Source organism: Oncorhynchus keta, chromosome 8 (genome assembly GCF_023373465.1).
Source record: "Oncorhynchus keta strain PuntledgeMale-10-30-2019 chromosome 8, Oket_V2, whole genome shotgun sequence".
NCBI classification, from domain to species: domain Eukaryota; kingdom Metazoa; phylum Chordata; class Actinopteri; order Salmoniformes; family Salmonidae; genus Oncorhynchus; species Oncorhynchus keta.
Window position 1 is genome coordinate 93,713 of NC_068428.1, and position 22,295 is coordinate 116,007.

General features: G+C 42.2%; 1 protein-coding gene across 15 annotated transcripts in view; it reads left to right on the plus strand.

The window, feature by feature from the left end:
• The window catches only part of LOC118386633 (pumilio homolog 2-like), a 52,278-nt gene that overhangs the window by 22,445 nt on the left and 7,538 nt on the right, over nt 1–22,295 (plus strand). For 9 of the 15 annotated variants that reach the window (XM_035774330.2, XM_035774331.2, XM_035774317.2 and 6 more), the window contains 3 exons: nt 3,297–3,368; nt 14,107–14,228; nt 15,997–16,189. In XM_035774330.2, coding sequence (XP_035630223.1) covers nt 3,297–3,368; nt 14,107–14,228; nt 15,997–16,189 — 387 coding nt within the window. The remainder of the gene's footprint in view (nt 1–3,296; nt 3,369–14,106; nt 14,229–15,996; nt 16,190–22,295) is intronic. The other 6 variants (XM_035774324.2, XM_035774326.2, XM_035774323.2 and 3 more) reach the window with 1 other exon arrangement.

The following is a 22,295-nucleotide window of genomic DNA, read 5'->3' on the forward strand; positions in this document are numbered from 1 at the left end:
ACTATTTTCTAGGATAAATGTAAGACATCAGCTATGAAATAAGACATGGAATCATGTGTTAAACAATTCAAAATATATTTGAGATTCTTCAAAGTAGCCTACCTTTGCCTTGACAGCTTTGCACCCTCTTGGCATTCTCTCAACCAGCTTCATGAGGTGGTCACCTGGAATGCATTTCAACTAACTTCTTATGTTTGAGATCCCGTTACCGGGAGCGATATAACAGCCAGTGAAAGTGCAGGGCGCCATATTCAAAAGAACAGAAATCTCATAATTAAAATTCCTCAAACATACATGTATTTTATATTGTTTTCAAGGTAGTCTTGTTGTTAATCCCACCACAGTGTCCAATTTCAAATAGGATTTACGGGGAAAGCACCACAAACAATTATGTTAGGTCACCAACAACTCACTAAAATACACAGCCAATTTTACCAGCCAACGAGAGAGAGAAAAAGCACAAAGAGAAAATGAATCATAGGACTTCATGTTACACAATACATGCATGTTTTGTTTGAGAAAGTTCATATTTATATCAGAAAATCTGAGTTTACAGTGGCGCGTTAGATTCACTAGTTCCAAAAACATCCAGTGATTTTGCATAGCCACATCATTCAACAGAAATACTCATCATAAATGTAGATGATAATACAAGTTCTACACATGGAATTATAGATATACCTCTCCTTAATGCAACCGCTGTGTCAGATTTCAAAAAACTTTACGGAAAAAGAAACCCATGCAATAATCTGAGACTGCGCTCAGAAGTAAAAACACCACAGCCGCAAAGATGGCGTCAACATTAACAAGAAATTACATGATAAATATTCCCTTTGATGATCTACATCAGAAAGCACTCCAGTAATCCCAGGTCTACAATAAATGTTTGTTTTGTTCGAAAATGTCCTTTTATTTATGTCCAAATATCTTCTTTTGTTAGCGCGTTTGGTATACATATCCAAACGCTAATTCTGGTCAGGGTTATATCGGACAAAAACTTGAAAGTGATATTACCGGTCGAAGAAACATTTCAAACTAAGTACAGAATCAATCATTGGGATGTTTTTAACATATAGCTTCAATAAAGTTCCAACCCGAGTACTCCTTGTCTTCGTGAGCAATGGAACACAAGTGACTATCACGAGGAATAAACATGATCAGAAAATGGCTCACTGCCAGACACCTGAATGATTCTGCTATCATTCACTCCCACAACATCATAGTCTCATAATTTATATTGATGGTTGACATCTAGTGGAACCCCTAGGCACTCAATACTGCCCCCTCCCCTAGCCATAAAAAAGTTAACAGGTGTGCCTTGTTTGTGGAATTTCTTTCCTCAATGTGTTTGACCCAATTAGTTGTGACACGGTGGGGGTATACAAAGATGGCCCTATTTGGTAAAAGACCAAGTCCATATTATGGCAAGAACAGCTCAAATAAGCAAAGAGAAAGGACAATCCATAATTACTTTAAGACATTCAGTCAGTCAATATGGAGAATGTGAAGAACTTTGAAAGTTTCTTCAATTGCAGTCGCAAAAACCACCGCTATGATGAAACTGGCTCTCATGGGGGCCGACACAGGAAATGGAGTCCCAAAGTTATCTCTGCTGCAGAGGATAAGTTCATTAGATGTACCAGCCCAAATAAATGCTTCAGAGTTCAAGTAACTGACACATCTCAACATCAACATTTCAGATGAGACGGTGTGAATCAGGCCTTCATGGTCGATTTACTGCAAAGAAACCACTACTAAAGGACACCAATAAGAAGAGACTTGCTTGGGGCAAGAAATACAAGCAATGGATATTAGATAGGTGGAAATCTGTCCTTTGGTCTAAGTCCAAATTTGAGATTTGTTTCCAACTGCCGTTTCTTTGTGAGACGCAGAGTAGGTGAACGGATTATCTCAGCATGTGTGGTTCCCACCGTGAAGCATGGCGGTGTGGGGGTGCTTTGCTGGTGACACCGTCAGTGATTTATTTAGATTAAGGCACACTTAACCAGCATGGCTACCACTGTATTCTGCAGTGATACGCCATCCCATCTGGTTTGCGCAATGACCAAACACACCTCCAGTCTAAGTGCAATTTGACCAAGAAGGTGAGTAATGTAGTGCTGCACCAGATGACCTGGCCTCGACCCAATTGAGATGGTTTTGGATGAGTTTGACTGCATAGTGAAGGAAAAGCAGCCAGCAAGTGCTAAGCATATGTGGGAACTCATTCAAGACTATTGGAAATGCATTCCAGGTGAAGCTGATTGAGACTATGTGGGTGCAAAGAGTGTGCAAATCTGTCAAGGCAAAGGGTGTCTACTTTTTGAAGAATCTAAAATATATTTTGATATGTTTTAATACTTTTTGGGTTACTACATGATTCCATATGTGTTATTTCATAGTTTTGATGTCGTCACTATTCTACACGGTGGAAAATAGTAAAAATAAACGCTTGAATGAGTAGGCCTGTCTAAACGTAGGACAGGTATGGTTGTGTGTGTGTGTGTACACTACCGTTTGAATGTTAGAAATATCCATGTTTTATAAAGAAAAGCACATGTATTTTTAAAATAACATCAGTGTGGCCATTAATGTTGTAAATTACTATTGTAGATGGAAACAAGAATAGATTGGCGAGTTTCAGAAGAAAGTTCTTTGTTTCTGGCCATTTTGAGCCTGTAATCGAACCCACAAATGCTGACGCTCTAGATACTCAACGAGTCTAAAGAAGGCCAGTTTCATTGCTTCTTTAATTAGAACAGTTTTCAGCTGTGCTAACCTAATTGCAAAAGGTTTCTGATGATCAATTAGCCTTAGAAACTTTGATTAGCTAACACAACGTGCCATTGGAACACAGGAGTGATGGTTGCTGATAACTGTTTCCAGCTACAATAGTCATTTACAACATTAACAATGTCTACACTGTGTTTCTGATCAATTTGATGTGATTTTAATTGACAAATGTGCTTTTCTTTCAAAAACAAACATTTCTAAGTGACCCCAAAATTCTGAATGTGTGTGTGTGCATGTTTTGTTCTTGTGATGTTTTCATTTGTTAATGTTGCTGTTGCAGCTTGTCGTGTTCATTAGGGCACGAAAGGGAAGAAAAAAAATGGGCCATTCTCATTGAACAAGTCAGGACAGCCCCTTCCTGTTTCAGTATGTTTTCTTCCCTATGGTGCCTAATGAACATGACCATGCGCAGTGTCCATTTTTATCCTACGGTTAATAATACATGTATTTATGCTGTCAATGACTGTTAATTTAACCCCCCGCCCCCCACTTATTCCATCTAGAAATATCAAGGCGTTTCATTGGAGATGACACCCAAAACATATTATACAGTGTCCAGCGATGCACTGTTCAAGGTCAGCAATTCGCCTCCCACGTGGACGTCCTCCTCGTGTCGCCTCCCTCCCTCACTCCTCCTCCATATTTCTCTTTCTCAATAACCAGTCTGCTTTAACACCGTAGAGGCCTTTTACCTTCACTCTCTATCCCGCTTTTCAGACCGCTTCCCTCCTCCTAAACTCAGAGCACGCCTCTTCCTTCTTCCGCTGCCTCCCTCCCTCCTTTTTCTTGTTCCTTTGTTTAGAATAAATATTTCTGTCCTGTCACGTAGAGGATTCGCAGCATCCCGCTTCTCCGCTCTGTTTGGATAATCCCTCTGGTCACAGACACCTCCTGATTCTAAGTCTTTTTTTCCCCCCACCTCTCTCCTGCCTGCCTATTCTGATTTTAATTATCAATACTTGCTAGAAAGACTCCCCTAGGCAAGCTTTTTTTTTGCCACAATTTGGACCCCCAACATTGACATATTGTCCCATATGTTTTGAACTTACTGTGGTTTCTTGGATTTTAGGGTTAAAGTCCATCAGACCATGTTGAGCAATGAAGCAAAATGGTTGGGCAAAGTTTGTAAATCTAATCATGTAATTTGCTTCAAATCAAATAAGTGGGAGGGGGACAGCTGTAGTATAATAAGGCATGCTACTAATTTCAGGTGGTCAAATGTTGTTGAGTCACTTTTGATATTTGGTCAGGTGAGTTGGTTCGTTTTCCTGAAAAGCTTTAAGTATTTTAAGTTATTTTTCCCTTAACCACACCCATAACTGTCTTATCACCTATCCCTGAAGGGGCAAATATGCTGCTGGTTCCACATGGACCTGAATAGGCCTGTGTCTAATGCAAATCAAAAGAGTCTTTCTTGTCGTTTGACCTTCAGCGATCTGCGGTGACTGCAGTGATATTTAATAGTTTTATGACATTTCAATGGTGCTTTTCATAAGATTCTCAAAGCTTGTCAAAAACAGAAAAGCAATTCATCATGAGTAGCCTAGCTGTAGTTGGGTCAACCAATAGAGGCCAAGTCTGAGTGCATCCTCCCAAAGATGGAGGGGGACAGTTCATGTCTTGATCAGAGGAAGATGGTCAGGTAGAGAGGATGGATGAAGAGTCTGGTGAGGATTGTGTTGAGGTCTACTCGGGGAACCAGCCTGGAGTTGTGTAGTTACTGGACTTCTCCTTCACAATGTGTAACACCCACTTGGGTGACGTCTCAGCAGCTCTGGGCCCCAGAAGCTCACTACACACAGTTCGGAGTAGTAGCCAGTCATCCTCACGATGAGCCCCCTGCCTCCATACTGCATTCCTTTTACTGCATCTCCCATTCCTCTTAAGCTTCAGGTGACTCTTCAATTGAATGGTTCAAAGGTCAGGAACTAGCAGGCAGAGGAAACAAAGCTGGTACCGTGTCCAGATGCATGATTCAAACAAAAACAATTAGCTAGCCAAGCCAGAAAGTGTTGACCTGCCAGTCAATCTGCACATTCTGGCAAACAAAAACCAGAAATCCTTATAATAAATAAAATGGCTGATAAAAAAACATACAATTTAACACTGACCAGTAATTAAATGTGGACACCTGCTAGTATGAAGTAAAAGGGTCTGAATACTTATGTAAATACGTTTGTTTTTTTATTACATTTTTTGTTTAATTTAACCTTTCTATTTAACCAGGCAAGTCTGTCAAGAACATTCTTATTTACAATGATGGCCTAGGAACAGTGGGTTAACTCATGTTCAGGGGCATAATGGCAGATTTTTACTTGGTCAGCTTGGTATTCGATCTAGCAACCTTTCGGTCACTGGTCCAACACTCTAAACACTAGGCTACCTGCCGCACCATATAAATGTCCAAGCATTTCTAAAAACTGTGTTCGCTTTGTCATTATGGGTTGGAGCGAGCGGTCGCATCCGCACTTCGCTCCGCAGGTAGTATAACTTTTCATTACATTTCATTATAGTACAACGGTTTGATTTGTCTAATCTTAGCAATTTCTTCTTAGCTAGCTACATAGCCGTCTTTGTATCAAAGATAATTATCGTATTTCGTCGTCCTAACGTAGTCTACACTGCTATCTGCCCAGCAGCGAGCCAGCTAGCAAACGTCCACCGTCTACCGAATAGCAGCACTGTAGAAACTATTACACTCAACTGAACGACTTGATTAGTGTAGTGTTAGCTAGCTACATAGTTGTATTTGCTGTCTTCGTATCCAAGATAATTAATTGTGTAGTTTAGAGTGTGTAGTCTTAGAGTGATTATCTTAATTTACCGAGGTTAGCTAGCCAGCTATTTGTCGTCCTTAACGTAGGAGACACTGCTAGCTAGCCAACAGCTAGCCAACGTCTACCGAATAGAACTTCTGCACTCAACAACCCGGTCGCATTTCGCTTCGCTCCACAGGTAGTATCACATTTTCATTTCATTTCATTACAGCACAACGGTTTGATTTGTTTGATCGTAGCTAGCTACATAGCTAGCTACATAGCCGTCTTTGTATCAAAGATAATTGTGTAGTCTAGAGCGATTTTCTAGGTTAGCTAGCCAGCTATTGTCGTTCTTTTAACGCAACGTAACGTAATCAACACTGCTAGCTAGCCAGCTAGCCCCCGAATAGCAGCACTGTAAACTATTACACTCAACGGAACGACTTGATTAGTGTAGTGTCAACAACGCAGCCACTGCCAGCTAGCCTACAAAGTCAACAACGCAGCCACTGCCAGCTAGCCTACTTCAGCAGTACTGTATCATTTTAATCATTTTAGTCAATAAGATTCTTGCTACGTAAGCTTAACTTTCTGAACATTCGAGACGTGTAGTCCACTTGTCATTCCAATCTCCTTGCATTAGCGTAGCCTCTTCTGTAGCCTGTCAACTATGTGTCTGTCTATCCCTGTTCTCTCCTCTCTGCACAGACCATACAAACGCTCCACACCGCGTGGCCGCGGCCACCCTAATCTGGTGGTCCCAGCGCGCACGACCCACGTGGAGTTCCAGGTCTCCGGTAGCCTCTGGAACTGCCGATCTGCGGCCAACAAGGCAGAGTTCATCTCAGCCTATGCCTCCCTCCAGTCCCTCGACTTCTTGGCACTGACGGAAACATGGATCACCACAGATAACACTGCTACTCCTACTGCTCTCTCTCTTCGTCCGCCCACGTGTTCTCACACACCCCGAGAGCTTCTGGTCAGCGGGGTGGTGGCACCGGGATCCTCATCTCTCCCAAGTGGTCATTCTCTCTTTCTCCCCTTACCCATCTGTCTATCGCCTCCTTTGAATTCCATGCTGTCACAGTTACCAGCCCTTTCAAGCTTAACATCCTTATCATTTATCGCCCTCCAGGTCCCCTCGGGGAGTTCATCAATGAGCTTGATGCCTTGATAAGCTCCTTTCCTGAGGACGGCTCACCTCTCACAGTTCTGGGCGACTTTAACCTCCCCACGTCTACCTTTGACTCATTCCTCTCTGCCTCCTTCTTTCCACTCCTCTCCTCTTTTGACCTCACCCTCTCACCTTCCCCCCCTACTCACAAGGCAGGCAATACGCTCGACCTCATCTTTACTAGATGCTGTTCTTCCACTAACCTCATTGCAACTCCCCTCCAAGTCTCCGACCACTACCTTGTACCCTTTTCCCTCTCGCTCTCATCCAACACTTCCCACACTGCCCCTACTCGGATGGTATCGCGCCGTCCCAACCTTCGCTCTCTCTCCCCCGCTACTCTCTCCTCTTCCATCATCTCTTCCCTCTGCTCAAACCTTCTCCAACCTATCTCCTGATTCTGCCTCCTCAACCCTCCTCTCCTCCCTTTCTGCATCCTTTGACTCTCTATGTCCCCTATCCTCCAGGCCGGCTCGGTCCTCCCCTCCCGCTCCGTGGCTCGACGACTCATTGCGAGCTCACAGAACAGGGCTCCGGGCAGCCGAGCGGAAATGGAGGAAAACTCGCCTCCCTGCGGACCTGGCATCCTTTCACTCCCTCCTCTCTACATTTTCCTCCTCTGTCTCTGCTGCTAAAGCCACTTTCTACCACTCTAAATTCCAAGCATCTGCCTATAACCCTAGGAAGCTCTTTGCCACCTTCTCCTTCCTCCTGAATCCCCCCCCCCTCCTCCCTCTCTGCAGATGACTTCGTCAATCATTTTGAAAAGAAGGTCGACGACATCCGATCCTCGTTTGCTAAGTCAAACGACACCGCTGGTTCTGCTCACACTGCCCTACGCTCTGACCTCTTTCTCCCCTCTCTCTCCAGATGAAATCTCGCGTCTTGTGACGGCCGGCCGCCCAACAACCTGCCCGCTTGACCCTATCCCCTCCTCTCTTCTCCAGACCATTTCCGGAGACCTTCTCCCTTACCTCACCTCGCTCATCAACTCATCCCTGACCGCTGGCTACGTCCCTTCCGTCTTCAAGAGAGCGAGAGTTGCACCCCTTCTGAAAAACCTACACTCGATCCCTCCGATGTCAACAACTACAGACCAGTATCCCTTCTTTCTTTTCTCTCCAAAACTCTTGAACGTGCCGTCCTTGGCCAGCTCTCCCGCTATCTCTCTCAGAATGACCTTCTTGATCCAAATCAGTCAGGTTTCAAGACTAGTCATTCAACTGAGACTGCTCTTCTCTGCATCTCGGAGGCGCTCCGCACTGCTAAAGCTAACTCTCTCTCCTCTGCTCTCATCCTTCTAGACCTATCGGCTGCCTTCGATACTGTGAACCATCAGATCCTCCTCTCCGAGTTGGGCATCTCCGGCGCGGCCCACGCTTGGTTGCGTCCTACCTGACAGGTCGCTCCTACCAGGTGGCGTGGCGAGAATCTGTCTCCTCACCACGCGCTCTCACCACTGGTGTCCCCCAGGGCTCTGTTCTAGGCCCTCTCCTATTCTCGCTATACACCAAGTCACTTGGCTCTGTCATAACCTCACATGGTCTCTCCTATCATTGCTATGCAGACGACACACAATTAATCTTCTCCTTTCCCCCTTCTGATGACCAGGTGGCGAATCGCATCTCTGCATGTCTGGCAGACATATCAGTGTGGATGAGGGATCACCACCTCAAGCTGAACCTCTGCAAGACGGAGCTCCTCTTCCTCCCGGGGAAGGACTGCCCGTTCCATGATCTCGCCATCACGGTTGACAACTCCATTGTGTCCTCCTCCCAGAGCGCTAAGAACCTTGGCGTGATCATGGACAACACCCTGTCGTTCTCAACTAACATCAAGGCGGTGGCCCGTTCCTGTAGGTTCATGCTCTACAACATCCGCAGAGTACGACCCTGCCTCACACAGGAAGTGGCGCAGGTCCTAATCCAGGCACTTGTCATCTCCCGTCTGGATTACTGCAACTCGCTGTTGGCTGGGCTCCCTGCCTGTGCCATTAAACCCCTACAACTCATCCAGAACGCCGCAGCCCGTCTGGTGTTCAACCTTCCCAAGTTCTCTCACGTCACCCCGCTCCTCCACTCTCTCCACTGGCTTCCAGTTGAAGCTCGCATCCGCTACAAGACCATGGTGCTTGCCTACGGAGCTGTGAGGGGAACGGCACCTCAGTACCTCCAGGCTCTGATCAGGCCCTACACCCAAACAAGGGCACTGCGTTCATCCACCTCTGGCCTGCTCGCCTCCCTACCACTGAGGAAGTACAGTTCCCGCTCAGCCCAGTCAAAACTGTTCGCTGCTCTGGCCCCCCAATGGTGGAACAAACTCCCTCACGACGCCAGGACAGCGGAGTCAATCACCACCTTCCGGAGACACCTGAAACCCCACCTCTTTAAGGAATACCTAGGATAGGATAAAGTAATCCTTCTCACCCCCCCCCTCACCCCCTTAAAAGATTTAAATGCACTATTGTAAAGTGGCTGTTCCACTGGATGTCATAAGGTGAATGCACCAATTTGTAAGTCGCTCTGGATAAGAGCGTCTGCTAAATGACTTAAATGTAATGTAAATGTAATTATGGGGTATTGTGTTTAGATCGAGTACCTTTTTTTGTATTTAATCCATTTTAGAATAAAGCTTTAATGTAACAATGTGGAAAAGGTCTGAATTACTTTCCGCATGCACTGTATGTGACCCATCACCTGGATTCGGTCCAATGTAGCAAAATTTGATTGATTGTACTTTAAAATAAATATATATATTTTGATAAAAGTAGACTTAGCGCTAGAAATGGTATCATACACTACAGTCGAGGAAAAATTGGGAAGTAATTCTGCTTTGAAATTTGATACATTTGTGACCCCACTTTTAAGAAAAATGGCCCTTGAATGTTTTGGTACATCTACTGAACCTCTGTGTACACCCATTCAGCATCCTTCACGCCCTCATAAGCTTTAGCCCCACCCATCTCTTTAAGGATTCACATGAGGCCATGTGCCAAACCGAGTTGAGTAGTGTAATAAAAACACAAAGATTTCAAGACTAAAAGTAGTAGTCTACAATAAGGAAACTCCAGATCATTTATTTTTATCTGACTTTGGTGCAGGTCATGTTCTTCCCATTACCTCATTAGTCTCTGGGAAACACACCCCATATCAAGGTTTATTTGTCACATGTACTGGATACAGAAGGTTACTTGCATAGTAGCAATATCAAAAAACAAAGATTCCCGATGCAAATATTTTATAATTATTAGATGTTGCTTAACCTACACACGTGTAAATTGTACACATGTTAATTAAATAATGGCCATACACACCTGTAACTTGATGGGTCTAGCTACAATGAACAGGCATAATCCCAACTCCCTACCAATAAATATTTTCATAGCTGTAGTATGACTATGCAAGTAGCTGAAGCAGGCCAACTAAACTCAGCTAAAAAAAATCCCTTTTTCAGGACCCTGTCTTTACAAATTGTCTTTGAAAGGGTTTAAACACTGTTTCCCATGCTTGTTCAATGAACCATAAACAATTAATGAACATGCACCTGTGGAACGGTCGTTAACGGCATTTCAGCCGTAACAAGTTAACGGGATCGATTTGACAACAGCCAGTTAAAGTGCAGGGCGCCAAATTCAAACAGAAATCTCATAATTAAAATTCCTCAAACATACAAGTATTTTACACCATTTTAAAGATCAACTTGTTGTTAACCTCTTGCTTCTACCTGGCACGCAGGTGTCCCATCTAGAGCTCTGGAAATGCAAATGCACTATGCTAAATGCTAATAGTATTAGTTAAAACTCAAACGTTCATTAAAATACACATGCAGGGTACTGAATTAAAGCTACACTCGTTGTGAATCCAGGCAACAAGTCAGATTTTTAAAATGCTTTTCGGCGAAAGCATGAGAAGCTATTATCTGATAGCATGTAACACCACAAAAGACCCGCAGGGGACGTAAACAAAATAATTAGCATATTCGGCGCTACACAAACCGCACAATAAAATAGAAAACATTCATTACCTTTGACCATCTTCTTTGTTGGCACTCCTAGATGTCCCATAATCACTATTGGGTCTTTTTTTCGATTAAATCGGTCCATATATAGCCTAGATATTGTTCTATGTAGACTGTGTGATAAATGAAAAAAATAGCGTTTCATAACGTAACGTAATTTTTAAAATTCAAAAAGTCGACGATAAACTTTCACAAAACACTTCGAAATACTTTTGTAATGCAACTTTAGGTATTAGTAAACGTTAATAAGCAATCAAATTAATCACGAGACAGTGTTTTCTATAGGGATCCATCTTGAAATACTGTCAGTCTATTTCTCAACCAAAATATCCGGTCGGATACCGGAAGAAATGGGCTGTCTCTTGTTCGTTTGACCAAGAAAGAAATCCTAGGCAAATGACAAGACTGTTGACATCGTGTGGAAGCTGTAGGTACTGCAACCTCAGCCATATTTAATGTCTTTCGCCCATAACAATGGGTTGAAGCGGCGGATGGATATATTTTTCCACTTTCAGTGATCAGATTTTCCTGCACTTTTCAATGAAACGCACGTTATGTTAAAGCCACAGCCGTGATTTAACCAGTTTTATAAACGTCTTGAGTGTTTTCTATCCACACATACTAATCATATGCATATACTATATTCCTGGCATGAGTAGCAGGGCGCTGAAATGTTGCGCTATTTTTAACAGAATGTTCGAAAAAGTAGAGGGTAGACTGAAGAGGTTAATCCCACCACAGTGTCCGATTTCAAAAAGGCTTTACAGCGAAAGCACACCAAACGATTGTTAGGTCACCGCCTAGTCACAGAAAAACACAGCCATTTTTCCAGCCAAAGAGAGGAGTTGCAGAAATGGAAAAAATTCATCACTAACCTTTGATCTTCATCAGATAACACTCCTAGGACTTCATGTTCATGTTACACAATACATGTATGTTTAAATAAAGTTCATATTTATATCCCAAAAATCTCAGTTTACATTGGCGCGTTATGTTCAGTAGTTCCAAAACATCCAGTGATTTTGCAGAGCCACATCAATTTACAGAAATACTCATAATAAACATTGATAGAAGATACAACTTATGCATGGCATTTTAGATCCACTTCTCCTTAATGCAACCGCTGTGTCAGATTTAAAAAAAAAAAAAAAAATTAAAAAAAAAAAAACTTTACTGAAAAAGCACACCATGCAATAATCTGAGTACAGCGCTCAGACAAAACAACCCAGACAGATACCCGCCATGTGGAGTCAACATAGCATTATAAATATTAATTTACCTTTGATCTTCATCAGGATGCACTCCCAGGAATCCCAGTTCCACAAATGTTTGTTTTGTTTGATAAAGTCCATAATTTATGTCCAAAATCCTCCTTTGTGTTTGCGTGTTTGGTAAAAAAAAAATCCAAACTCACGAGGTACGGGCAAGTCCAGGTTAAAGTTCAGAGAAAAGTCATATTACAGTTCGTAGAAACATGTCAAACGATGTGTAGAATCAATCTTTAGGATTTTTTTTTACATAAATCTTCAATAATGTTCCAACCGCAGAATTCCCTTGTCTGTAGAAATGCAATGGAACGCAGCTAAGTCACGTGAGCGCGTGTGATCAGCTCATGGCACTCTGCCAGACCCCTGACTCAATCAGCTCTCATTCCCCCCTCCTTCACAGTAGAAGCCTCAAACAAAGCTCTAAAGACTGTTGACATCTAGTGGAAGCTGTAGGAAGTGCAATTTGACCCCATAGACACTGTATATTGGATAGGTAAAGACTTGACCTATAAACCTCAGATTTCCCACTTCCTGGTTGGATTTTTTTTCTCAGGTTTTTACTCACAGACATCATTCAAACAGTTGTAGTTTTCTATCCAAATCTACTAATTATATGCCTATCTTAGCTTCTGGGCCTGAGTAGCAGACAGTTTACTCTGGGCATTCTTTTCATCCAAGCTACTCAATACTGCCCCCCAGCCATAAGAAGTTAAGACACTAACAGCTTACAGCAGGTAGGAAATTAAGGTGACTGTTAGGCCTCTTTAGTCTCCTAAATTTGCATTTCTACTGACTCTGAAAAACACGAAGAAAGATGCCCAGGGTCCCTGCTCATCTGCATGAATGTGCCTTAGGCATGCTGCAAGGAGGCATGAGGACTGCAGATGTGGCCAGGGTAATAAATTGCAATATCCATACTGTGAGACGCCTAAGACAGAGCTACAGGGAGATGGGATGGACAGCTGATCGTCCTCGCAATGGTAGAGCACGTGTAACACCTGCACAGGATCGGTAAATCTGAACGTCACACCTGCGGGACAGGTACAGGATGGCAACAACTGCCCGAGTTACACCAGGAACGCACAATCCCTCCATCGGTGCTCAGACTGTCCACAATAGGCTGAGGCTGGACTGAGGGCTTATAGGCCTGTTGTAAGGCAGGTCCTCACCAGACGTCACCGGCAACAACGTTGCCTATGGGCACAAACCCACCATCGCTGGTCCAGACGGGACTGGCAAAAAGTACTCTTCACTGGCGCGTTGCTGTTTTGTCTCACCAGGGGTGATGGTCGGATTCACGTTTATTGTCGACGGTTGTAGCTACATCTTGTAGGGCCAGCATTGTCAAATCACTCCGGTTCACACCGACGTGTGTGTGTGTGCGCGATAAATAGCCCATCACAACTTCCAACTGATCTGTTGATGGCGCCTGCTAAGTTCAGGCCATCAATGTTGAGAAAAGTAGCAACATTTTTGCTGTTCTCGATGGCTAACGTTATATCTTTCAAAAACCCTGCGATAGAAAGGACTGTCCATATGCTGAGCAGCTCACGTTATAGACAGAAGCATGCTATATGGCAGACCTATCCAAATTCATCTTCTGTCATGTCCAGCCCATACATTATCTCAGCCAATCATAGCTAGTGGGAAGGTTTTTGTATTTTTCCATGGCTAAACCAACTTGGCTTGTAGTTAAAGAAAATATTAGTATTTATGGATGGAATACAAGTTTGTATTAAGGTACATGAGGGTTCACATGCATTTTGATAAGTATAAAACATCATCTAATGCCTATCCTTTGAAGTAATGACGTGCGACATAGGCCCAGCTTCCTGAGACGGGTCACATATTTACAGGAGCTCTCGGCTTAGGTTGCTACTAAGGTTCCTTGGCCACTACATAATTAGGGTTATTGCTACTATGGGGTGTCATTTATAGATGTCTGTGTCAAAGGAAAATCTCTCGACTATCTGAACATTATTGAATCCGTAGTGCGTGTTATCTAAATGATATTACAAGAAATGTACTATTTTCCTTTTGGTGTGAAAGGGAAATGTGATCCCACACTGTCTTTTGCTTCCATTGCCCCCTGCAGGATCAGTACGGCAACTACGTCATCCAGCACGTCCTGGAGCACGGCAGACCCGAAGACAAGAGCAAGATCGTGGCAGAGGTCCGCGGGAAGGTGCTCCTCCTGAGCCAGCACAAATTTGCGAGGTATGGCAACACAAATCCACCCCCTTTTTTTTAATCTTCTTTTTTTCTTTTTTTTTTTGCTGATGAGAGTGAGACATGTGAAGATGTGCTTTCCTGTTATACGATTAAGCAAACCTCCAATTTTAAAGTGACCCTAGCCTCCACTGAGTGAGACGAATTACGTTCATGGGCGGGTTTCCAATGAAGATTTTCCCCGGACTTTCAATGGAGATGCTCCATTGAGTTAAGCCGGGCGGACATTACAAGTGTTTTTTTTGCCCGATCTACGGGCTTCCGATCAGCTCCCGGCGCATTTTTATAGAATCAGAGCAAACCCGACGTAAAACTTAATGACACAACCCATAAAGTGTAGCACCTACCCGATTTTGTGGTTGATGGCTGGATCCGGGCGTCCTGATGATTTTCAAACATATTGAATATATTCGGCCATTGTCAGCAGTGCTCAGACCAGATGCGAGCATGTCTCACAGTCAGCCAATCAGCTACTCAGAACTAATATAAAGATTCTGGCCGATGCTATAAGGTCAGATGTTAGCCATGTTAGTCGACTAGGTATAAGCATTTTTTTCCCCCCATGTCCAACATATAACCTAAACAGCAATAAGGTAAAGCTGTGCCGTGTTCGTACGCCACTGACAGAATAAGGGAATATGCAAAGTGTTATGTATGTGGCTATATGAGAAGTGTATGACAAGGCTAACGTGCAATGTGTTATGTTGATTGTCTTTTGTGTACAGCAGTACTGTGTCTAAGACAATTTTCCCCATGGAACATTGAAGTTAATCCTATCTCAAGTTAATCTCTCACTCACAAAAAAAAAGATGGGCTAGGTTACAAGTCGCCTTTAAACCTGTTCTTACCTCAAACTTTTTCTGCAAAATCGTTAATCCATATTGTCCTCTTTTCCAGTACCATTCACGTGCCCAAATTTGCGGCTTTCTTGCTTTTGTATTTAGCTTTTTCTGAGCAACACAATCAGTAATGTAGTGCTATATTTTTAAGGACAGAACTGCATTTTATTTCAAATGTATTGTCATTTTTCAATTAAAGTTGTTACCAAAATGTAAAATATTGAACTATGTAATTTTTATAATATACATTGCCTGCAATGTATCACCAAAATATAATAACGGCCTATTCCTACACATGGCTCAAATACATTATTCTATTTTTAAAATCCTCAAACACCAAATTAGGCCGACCTTTATAAAAAATTATATACTGTCAATCATGAATGATAATTCTTCACATTTAACAGGTGCAGCATCCATGCTGCAACTGCATGCTGACTATTTGATCCCAATCAGTTTCATGGGAATTTGCATTTCTATCTTCTTGAATGATGGAGGCCAAAATTTTGCTTAGCGCCCCCAAAAGGCTAGGGCCGGCTCTGACTGCATGGGTCGGTATACACTCATCTCAGCCAATCATGGCTAGCGGGAAGGTTACTGGCTTTTTCCGTGGCTAAACCAACTAGTCTCGTAATTTAACAATTTTATTCATATGTACAGATGGCATACACGTTTGTTATTAAGGCACATGAAAGTTCACATTCCAGAAGGCATTTTGGCTAACAAATCCATTTTGGTAAAAAAAAAAATGGTTCAAATGGCTTTCCTGTGAAGTAGTGATGCGCGACATACACCTAGTTTCCTGAAAATAGTCACGTTCCAGCCTTTAGCTTTTTAATTAAGGACTAGGCTGACTTTGTGTTCAGGACACCGCCCCGTATAGTTTGTTTTTAACTGAGCCCACGTCTCTCCCTAAGTAACGTGGTGGAGAAGTGTGTGATCCACTCATCCCGTGCCGAGCGGGCACTGCTGATTGACGAGGTGTGCTGCCAGAAGGACGGCCCCCACAGCGCCCTCTACACAATGATGAAGGATCAGTACGCCAACTACGTGGTGCAGAGGATGATCGACATGGCCGAGCCCGCCCAGCGCAAAATCATCATGCACAAGGTGGGTTGACATATACCATCTAGTGATTTCACTGTAAACATTTTGCTACATTAACAGCTATTTCTCATTGGAGAAGTTCAGGTTAGTCCCTCCCTGTTTCGGGCCTGTTTGGTTTCTTGTGAGTACATCCCACGTTTCCCATTGTTTGTTAATTCAGATCAGTTTAATTTAGGCCAGGTTCATGTATTGCCATAAAGCCAAAGGTTGGTGGTACTTTGGTACAGTATTTGTAGTTATCCAAATTCTAATTCTAGTCTCCTTTCCATGTGGTGTGAAAAGTATTTTACACTGAACAAAAATATAAACACAACATGCAATGATTTTACTGAGTTACAGTTCATATAAGGAAACCAGTCAATTGAAGTAAATTCATTAGGCTTTAATCTATGGATTTTACATGACTGGGAATAGAGATGTACAGTTGAAGTAGGAAGATTGCATACACTTAGGTTGGTGTTATTAAAACTCGTTTTTCAACCACTCCACAAATTTCTTGTTTAACAAACTATAGTTTTGGCAACTCGGTGAGGACATCTACTTTGTGCATGACACAATTTTTCCAACAATTGTTTACAGATTATTTAATTTATAATTCACTGTATCACAATTCCAGTGGGTTAGAAGTTTACATACACTAAGCTGACTGTGCCTTTAAACGGCTTGGAAAATTCCAGAAAATTTCATAGCCTATCAGAAGTTTCTAAATTGATGTCAATTGGCAGTGTACCTGTGGATGTATTTCAATGCCTACCTTCAAACTCAGTGCCTTTTTGTCTGACATCTTGGGGAAATCAACCAAGACCTCAGAATTTATTTTAGACCTCCAAGTCTGGTTCATTCTTGGGACCAATTTCCAAATGCCTGAATGTACCACGTTCATCTGTACAAACAATAGTATGCAAGTATAAACACCATGGGACCACGCAGCCATCATACTGCTCTGGAAGGAGACACGTTCTGTCTCCTTGAGATGAACATACTTTAGTGCGAAAAGTGGAAATCAATCCCAGAACAACAGCAAAGGACCTTGTGAAGATGCTGGAGGAAACGGGTACAAAAGCATCTATATCCACAGTAAAACGAGTCCTATATGGACATAACCTGAGGCCGCTCAACAAGGAAGAAGTCACTGCTCCAAAACCACCACAGAAAGCCAGACAGACTACTGTTTGCAACTGCTACTATACTTTTTGGAGAGATGTCCTGTGGTCTGATGAAACAGAAATAGAGCTGTTTGGCCATAATGACCATTAAAGATGGTTGCAAATGGGTCTTCCAAATGGACAATGACCCCAAGCATACTTCCAAAGTTGTGGCAAAATGGCTTAAGGACAACAAAGTCAAGGTATTGGAGTGGCCATCACAAAGCCCTGACCTCAATCCCATAGAACATTTGTGGGCAGAACTGAAAAGGCGTGTGCGAGCAAGGACGCCTTCAAACCGGAGTGTTACACCAGCTTGTGAAAGGCTACCATAAATGTTTTCCCCAAGTTAATACATTTAATGGCAATGCTACCAAATACTAATTGAGTGCATGTAAACTTTTTACCCACTGGGAATGTTGTGAAAAAAATAAAAGCCTAAATAAATCTTAAAATAGTGGTGATACTCACCCAAGACTGGGAATCTTTACTAGGATTAAATGTCAGGAATTATGAAACTGAGTTTAAATGTATTTGGCTAAGGTGCATGTAAACTTCCGACTTCAACATTACATCTGGTCACAGACTTTTGGTCATGTAGTGTATGTGGACACCTGCTCGTCGAACATTTAATTCCAAAATCATAGACATTAATATGGAGTTGCCCCCCCCCCTTGCTGCTGTAACAGCCTCCACTCTTCTGGGACAGCTTTCCACTAGATTTTGGAACGTTGCTGTGGGGACTTGCTTCCATTCAGCCACAAGCATTAATGAGTTTGGTTCTGATATTGGGCGACTACGCCTGGCTCGCATTCGAATTCATCCCAAAGGTGTGGTGTGGTGTGGTGTGGGGTTGAGGTCAAAGCTCTGAGCTGGCCAGACAAGTTCTTCGACACTAATCTCAAAAACACTTTACCAAACTGTTGCCACAAAGATGGAAGCACAGAATTGTCTAGAATGTCATTTATTGTATGCTTTCATGTTAAGATTTTCCATCACTGGAACTAAGGGGATTAGCCCGTACCATGAAAAACAGCCCCAAACCATTATTCTTCATCCACCAAACTTTACAGTTGGCACTATGCATTCGGACAGGTAGCGTTCTCCTGGCATCCGCCAAACCCAGATGTCTGTCGGACTGGCAGATGGTGATGTGTGATTCATTATTCCAGAGAACGCGTTTCCAGAGTTCAATGGCGACGAGCTTTATCCAACTCCAGCTGCCGCTTCTCATTGCACGTGGTGATTTTAGGCTTGTGTTCGTCAATGAAACCCAATTTCATGAAGCTCCTAACAAACCAGTTATTGTGCTGACATTGCTCCCAGAGGCAGTTTGGAGTGTTGTAACCAAGGACAGATGGTCCCGTTCTGTGGGCTTGTGTGGCCTACCACTTCGCGACTGAACTGTTGCTCCTAGCCATTTTCACTTCACAATAACAGTACTTAGTTGATCAGGGCAGAAATTTTACTAACTGACTTGTTGGAAAGGTGGCATCCTATGATGGTGACACGTTGAAATTTGACTGTGCTCTTCAGTAAGGCCAATGTTTGTCTATGGAGGTAACATGGCTGTCTGCCTGATTTTTATACACCTGTAGGGCAGCAGATGTGGCTGAAATGGCAGAATACACTAATTTAATGGGTGTCCACATACTTTTGTGTTTATAGTGTACCATACATTTTTTTAATTAAAGGGGCGTAGATCAGAACCAGTCGCTATCTGATGTGACCATGTTCCTCATGCAGCATGACTTCTCCTATGCATATAATTGTTCAGGCTGTTGATTGTGGCCTGTGGAATGTTATCCCACTCTTCAATGGCTGTGCGAAGTTGCTGGATGTTGGCGGGAACTGGAACACTCTGTCGTACATGTCGATCAAGAGCATCCCAAGCAAGCTCAATATTAGACATCTGAGTTTGCAGGCCATGGAAGAACTGGGACATGTCATCCGAGTGCACAGCTGAACACTATGCTGGAGAACACTTGGTTTGTTATTTTTTATTTAAAACAAACGGCTATGCATTAAATACGAATACCAAACTTTGTGTGGATTTACGTGATGTTAGCTTTTAACAGCTAGGAAACACCGCTAACCAAACAGTGCTGGGTGGCTGTACTGCAAAGACACCGGTTGTCATCGTGGGAAAGACGCGTTACCTTTTGAAAAACAACTGGTTGCAGTAAAGAGCCAACCTGGATACTAAGGACATCCTGAGGGAAATTGATTATCAACAGCTTTACGCTCTGGAGGAACAACCTACTCCATCATTGAAAGATCCGGCTACCTCGCAAAAGAATCAAACAAAAAAGAGATGAATCGACAGACAATTTACTTACTGTTGAAGTAGAGGCTTTTTGCTCTTGCTGGTATCCATGCAACCCTGAAAGTTGTGTGAGGAGGTAGCAGGGGGGAGTTTTGCTGGCTAAAGAGACGGACCGGACTAACAAGGGAAATACATAAACCAATAGTACAGGTAGATGCAAAATAAGAGGAAAAACAAAGCATTTGAGGGACATATTGAAGAGCGATCGAATGTAATCTATTACAAGAATAAAGCAAGCTGGATAGAATATGGAGAAAATACACTTCTTCCTGCGTCTGCAACACAGGAACGCTAACGCAAATAATTTGCAGGAACTCATTACTGAAGATGGAGTCATTTATGATTCTCCAAATTATATTTTAAGAGGAAGCTAAATATTTTAAGCAGATGTTCTTTTCCGCCTCATCCTCTCCCACTGAATGCTAAGGAATTCTCATCCTCTCACTGATTACGGTAAGGAATTCTTTCCAAATAATACACAATTAATAAATATACAGAGATCAGTGCGAAGGCCAAATTAGATAACTTTTTGAGGCTATTAAATCCTTTCAGTCTAGAAAAACCCCTGGGCTTGATAGCCTTTTGATGTACTAAAAGCTCCATTGTTAGATTGTTTTAACTACTCCTATAGAAATGGTAGTCTGCCAGGTACTCAGCAGGAAGGTCTGATTTCACTATTATTCAAACAAGACCCAGATAGCAAGTATAAAGATCCTGTCGATCTAAGAAACTGGAGGCCCCTTACACTTCAATGTTGTGATGCAAAAATACTAGCAAAATGCATTGCACTTACCTGGTTTTACCAGGTATTGTTCATCCTGATCACAGGTTGTTTTTACATGGACGATACATTGGAGATAATGTACTACAAATACTAGCAATAATAGAACATCATGAAACATCTAAGAAGCCAGAAATTGTATTTATTGTGGATTTTGAAAAGGCATTTGATAAAGTAACACTGGATTTTATTTATAAATGCCTAGATTTTTTTCCATTTTGGTGATTCTCTTTTATAAAATGGGTAAAAGTAATGCATAGATACCCCAGGTGTAAAATAGCAAATGGCTACTTCTGAGTTTTGAATTGTCAAGAGGAGTTCAACAAGGGTGTCTGCTGTCACACTCTATTTGTTATGGTCATCAAAATGCTAGCTATTAAAATGAGATCCAATAACATTAGATTAGAAATCCAAGGCAGAAAAACAAAGGGGTCTGTGTATCCCGACGACTCAAGTTTCATATTAAGTCCACAAGCTTAGATCCCTGCAATGTCTCATTGAAGATCTAGATAACGTTTCTGGCCTCTGGACTAAAACCTAATTATAAGTATACCATATTATGTATTGGATCTTTAAAAAATACAACTTTTACATTACCCCGCAGTTTACCTATAAAATGGGCTGACGTTGAAGTCGATGAACTTGGTATTCATATCACAATATCATAAATAAGCTCTCCACAATGAATTTTAATAGAACATTTGTAAAAATAGACAAGATCCTGCAACCAAGGAGAGGGAAATGCCGGTCTACTTATGGAAAAAAATTCCCTGAATAACTCCTTAGTCATATCTCCGTTTGCTCACTGATGGCGCTGCCTACTCCTGATTTTTTTTATGAGCAATTTTTTTTTTATCTAGGACGCTAAACTAGACAAAATAAAGCGTGCCTGTCTATAAAATGAATATGAATTGGGTGGGTTGAGACCTCCTAAAAGCTTCACTTATTCAAAAGTTTTACTTGATCCTTAAATGGTTCTCAAGTAGATTACTAAAAGCTCATCATTTGTGCAGTTTGCCATGTCTCATTTACAATTCATGAAAAATATATATTTTTTCAAACAAGCATTGCAGAGCTGGCTACAATTTCAATTTCATCTCCCTGAAAAGAGAACATGTATTACAACAAATATTATGGCATATCTCAAATGTGCTGGTTGATAAAATACGTGTAATTATGGGAAAGATGATTGAAAAGGGTATTTTGTTCTTAACTCCAACATTGCAATATAATTTATCAGAATGGTACTGAAAGTTCTGGACAATCCAAGAGCACAACCAGTTGATTACAGCATTACCCAAAAAATGGAGGAGGCAGCGGGAGGAGGTAGGGAACTGGTCTGTCTGCTCAATATAAAGGATCAAAACTTGTGGAGGAATAAAAAAATAGCAGAAATAGAAAAGTTTAACAGTTTCATTTGAGGACCAGGATGTTGACAACTGTGCCAAACAGATTGCAAAAGTGTCCCTGTTTTTGGCCTCAACGTGCCCTTGAGCAGGGCATTCACCCTGCATACTTCTTTGTCGCTCTGAATGGGAGTCTGTTGAATGAGTGGTGTAGTTGTCGAATGAGTGGTGTAGTTGTCGAATGAGTGGTGTAGTTGTCGAATGAGTGGTGTAGTTGTCGAATGAGTGGTGTAGTTATTAAAAAAAGAACTGGCATTTTCAGCTTCCAGGAATTGTGTACAGATAGATCCCTTGCGACATGGGGCTGTGCATTATTAGATGGAGGCGGATGAAGGGCACGACAATGGGCTTTAAGATTTATCACGGTATCTCTGTGCATTCAAATTGCCATTCATAAAATGCAATTGTTTTTGTTGTCCACAACTTATGCCTGCCCATAACACAACCACAC